This window comes from Physeter macrocephalus, chromosome 18, assembly GCF_002837175.3.
Source record: "Physeter macrocephalus isolate SW-GA chromosome 18, ASM283717v5, whole genome shotgun sequence".
Lineage (NCBI taxonomy): Eukaryota > Metazoa > Chordata > Mammalia > Artiodactyla > Physeteridae > Physeter > Physeter macrocephalus.
The window spans coordinates 49,204,366-49,208,901 of record NC_041231.1 but is presented as its reverse complement, the minus strand read 5'-3'; the positions used below and the strand labels follow the sequence as shown (position 1 = coordinate 49,208,901).

At 53.2% G+C, this 4,536-nt stretch overlaps 1 protein-coding gene across 1 annotated transcript in view; it reads left to right on the top strand.

Annotated features, from left to right (window-relative positions):
* Positions 1–4,329, top strand: part of LOC114484298 (trafficking kinesin-binding protein 1-like) — a 5,370-nt gene extending 1,041 nt beyond the window's left edge. Inside the window, exon 2 of the mRNA XM_028479603.2 lies at positions 1,478–4,329. Coding sequence (XP_028335404.1) covers positions 1,611–2,276 — 666 coding nt within the window. The 5' untranslated portion in view covers positions 1,478–1,610 and the 3' untranslated portion in view covers positions 2,277–4,329. The remainder of the gene's footprint in view (positions 1–1,477) is intronic.
* The last annotated feature ends 207 nt before the right edge of the window (positions 4,330–4,536 follow it).

Here is a 4,536-nt window from a genome sequence, read left to right as displayed (position 1 = left end):
CTCCGGACGCGCAGGCTAAGCGGCCATGGCTCACGGGCCCAGCCGCTCCGCGGCATGTGGGATCCTCCCGGACCGGGGCACGAACCCTTGTCCCCTGCATCGGCAGGCAGACTCTCAACCACTGCGCCACCAGGGAAGCCCTGTACTTGCCTTTGACCTGTCCCTCCTGCAGGATGGGGCCCTGCTCCACTCATTCCAAGGACCTGCTCCAGAGCCCGTCCCCTTCCTCCCCTTTCCCTAAGTTGGTGCTTTGTCCAAGGTATGTGGCCTGTCCCCTGTCAGGCTGGGGAGAGAGGGCTCTATCCCCCGGCTCCCGGGGACCACCCAGCTGCCTGTTCCCAGGGGTACCTGCAGCCCCTGCTGCATCCTTGGGCAGGTGCCGGGGCAGGTCTCATGAGACCGTCAGGAGGGATGTGTTTTCTGTGCCTCTCAGTTGCTCATCCAGCAACATCTCAGGGCCTCCGTGCCTGGGTGGCCTCACTCCATCCCTGAAGCAGTTGTTAAAAATGGGTCTCTCCTGGTTTTCAGGCAGACAGCAGTGCATTCTCCGCTGCTGTCCCTCTGTTATACCTTCTGCCCTAGCGCCCTCACTGCTGGATACCAGCTTTTGGAACATAGTGGGTCCTCAGTCAGCATGACACGAGTAGACGAAGGAATCTTTTCACTTTTCCTGTAGTAACCAGGTTTCACACACCCAGTGGGCCTTTTTCTAGGTGGTTCCATAGATGAAGATCTGATAATACGTGACGCGGCTCCCTCCGTCCCAATAACTCCACCCATCAAGGTGGACTTGGGCACCCACGACAGAAGGACTAAAGGACAGCAGGTGCAGAGGAAAGAACACAGTGGTGGAGTCACGAGGCCCGGGTCTGCTGCTGACTTGATGGGCGCCTTCAGCCTCAGTTGCCCCATCACCCAAGGGTCCTCCACCGAGACGTCCCACCTGCTTTGGCCACTCCCAGGATAAACTCTCATATCCCGTAGTCCTGGTTAACGTCTTGCCTCAGGGAAGCGGCTACTGGGAAGGAAGGCAGGAATCTGAGTAAATTTGGTAGGGACAGAAAGCCTCTCTGCTGAAGGCCTTCCTCCCCTATCTCTGGGGTCACTCAGACTTGTGTTTAAATCCAGGGACTTCCACTGAGTAGCTGAGTGTGACGTTGAGTAAGTCACCTAACCTGAGCCTCAGTTCCCTCACCTGCAAAGGGGACAGTTGTACCCGCCCCCTAGGGCTGAAAGAGGGAAGTCACACGCAGCTTCCTGTTAACTTAAACCACGTCCCCACTTCGGGGAATCTGTGGCCCCTGTGGTGAGAGGGAAGAGCAGACATGGAAAGAGACACCCGGGGAGCCTGGGCTGGGGGAGTCCCCTTAGCATGTCCTAGGCCTGCGCTGCACCCCTGCAGGCGTCTGGCCGCGGACTGCTTCCTTGGTGCTCGTGGGCATTTTCTGATCAATGACCTGCTGTCTTTCCTTATCAGCCTTAACTCGGCCCCGACTCCAGCCTGTGGCAGCACCAGCCACTTGAAGTCCACGCCGGTGGCCACGCCGTGCACTCCGCGGAGACTGAGCCTGGCCGAATCCTTCACTAACGTCCGTGAGTCCACGACCACCATGAGCACATCCCTGGGGCTGGTGTGGCTGCTGAAGGAGCGGGGCATTTCCGCGGCTGTGTACGACCCCCAGAGCTGGGACAGGGCTGGCCGGGGCTCTCTCCTGCACTCCTACACCCCCAGGATGGCCGTGATCCCCTCTACCCCGCCCAACTCGCCTATGCAGTCGCCCACGTCTTCCCCGCCCTCCTTCGAGTTCAAGTGCACGAGCCCTCCCTACGACAACTTCCTGGCTTCCAAGCCAGCCAGCTCCATCCTGAGGGAGGTGAGGGAGAAGAAGGCAGTCCGGAGCAGCGAGAGCCAGACCGACGTGTCTGTCTCCAACCTTAACCTCGTGGACAAAGTCAGGAGGTTTGGCGTGGCCAAAGTGGTGAACTCGGGGCGAGCCCACGTCCCCACCTTGACTGAGGACCAGGGACCTCTCCTCTGCGGGCCCCCGGGCCCCACGCAGGCCCTTGTCCCCGGAGGCCTGGTACCCGAGGGCCTGCCCCTTGGATGCCCCACTGTCACCAGTGCCATCGGCGGGCTCCAGCTCAACAGTGGCATCCGACGGAACCGCAGCTTCCCCACCATGGTGGGGTCCAGCATGCAGATGAAAGCCCCCGTGACGCTCACCTCGGGCATCTTGATGGGTGCTAAACTCCCCAAACAAACTAGCTTACGGTGAGGCTGGGAGAAGGCCCTTCCCCTGGAGGAAACCAATCTTAACGCCCGCCTCCCTCTCCTCCCCCTTCACTGCGCACGCTCCCTCTGGTCTCTGTCCATCCCCTTCTGAGCTAGACAAATCAACCTCGTGCCTAATGGGGGCAGAGTGGAGACTCTGTAAAATGTGTACATAGGACCTGGAGACCTGTATCTGCCCTGCCCTTCCTTCGAATCCCACGGGAAGCACCCCAGCACCGACATCGCTCTCTCGAGGACTTGGCCCTTGCTGGCCGGGGGCAGGGGCAGCCCGGTGTCTTTCCTCCTTCTTTCCTTTGAGAAGCACTGAAAACCCCATGTGTGTTCTTATCCCATGGATAGGAAACCAGTGAATCTGTGGCTGGCTGCCGGAGCCACACATCCTGAGCTGTCACGTAGCACAGTGGCTGTGCCGCCTGGTGTCACTGGGCACCTCGCCCCAGCCTCCCTGTAAGAGCGTAAGGGGCCTCCGTCTGCTGCCACGTGCAGCTGCTGTAGCTTTCACGATGGGAGAGCTGTTCTTTCTTTCTTGGGTCCCGGCTTCTTCAAGACCTTCACCGCTCGGCCCCAACGGACGGTCGCTTCTTTTCTTGAGCTGTGACTTTTTCTTCTCATGCCTTCAACCTGAATTCATCCCTCCATGTTTTGTAATCCACTGTCGGGCCAGACGTCTGACCTGAAAGAGAATGTATTTACACTCCTGCTGCACCGTTTGGCAGCCCCTGTGTGTTCTGTGTGATTTGTTTTATTTTTCTGCGTTTTTTTTTAAAATATATGCAGGGAAGTAATGGTACTAGATGGGAAGTCACAGTGAATGTTCTCTCTGTGGTTCTGTGACACCAAAATACAAGTTTCAGACACACCAAGCCGCTAATGAGATAGCAGCTTATTTCTGGGACCCAGTGTCACAATCAAATTAAGACCAGACCCAAGGCGATTTTAACAATAGGATCATGAGGAAAGGGGGTTGAGGAAAGGTGGTGGATGAAATTTGTCAACAGTAAAAGTAAAAGAGAAGAACCACGGCCAAAGGTAACACCAAACTGGTTCACAGAGAAATGAGGCTTTGGCGGTCCTCTTGTTCTGGTCCTTGTTCTGGACCCTAGACTGGTGAGCATGCTTTCACATCTGTGGTCTTCTTCTGCAGCCGTTCGATGCCCTCAAAACACGTTTTGCCCTCTTGTTTCAGAACAGAGTGGTCCCCAAAAGCCCTCTGTGTCCTTGTGCCACTTTTTATCCTTAGGAAAAGGTAGAGATGTTGTGAGAAGAACCATGAACAAACAGGGAGTCTGGTGCCATCGCCGTCACTGACTAAGTTTCAAACTTTTATTTATTATTTGTATGTGCTGTATTTTAAGCAAACATCTTCTGTCCTCTCCAGCTCGGTCACAGTGCGCCTGTGGCTTTCCAATCCAAGCAGGTCATTTATTCTGATCTGAGGACTGCACTGCACATCACAGTGCTCTGTGGCCATTTGTTCCAGACATTTACGGAAGGATAACATCATATGCAAATGAAGTCGTCATTTCGCACCCCCCATTACCCTCCTCCCGCCACCCTTGGCAAAAGATGTATCCTTCAATTGAGTGAGTGTGACCTTATGTCCACTGAAGATACTTTGAGAAAGTCCTCAGGAGCAAGCTTCGGTCCCATGATTTCATACTATTTATTCTCTGAACACGAGGGTGTTGGTTAATTGTGTTTTCAACTCTCCTCGCTGTGGTATGTGTGCACTCACTGCAAGGAGCTTATATCTTTTTATTTGAATGTATTTTAAAGCAGTAGGTAGAATAACAAAGGAATATGAAAACCATGGATGGAATGGACCATTTTATGTATTCAGAGAGAGGAGCCACCCATCATCACAAAGGAAATACCCGTGTAAAAATCAACAATTCGGAGGTTGCAGTATTTAGTATAGTTAATAAATGATCAACATTGTGCACCCACTACCAAAAAGTGTGTTGTAATGCATCCAAAATCAGCAATTAAATTTTATTTGCTAATGAGTACCAATAAAATAAGTTCAAATGATGGAAACCACACTGCTATTCTGATTTGTATTTTGTTCTTTTCATTGAGGAGACAATCTCTATGAAAGACTTGAAGGTATTCAGCTCTTAGGGGAACTTAAATGAAAGTCATATACTTCTGTTGTAACCCACCTTTCTTTTAATGTAATACATTCCCTTAGATAACCTTCCAATCAGAACCTGAAGCTCTTTCTTACTTTTCAGGGCTGCATA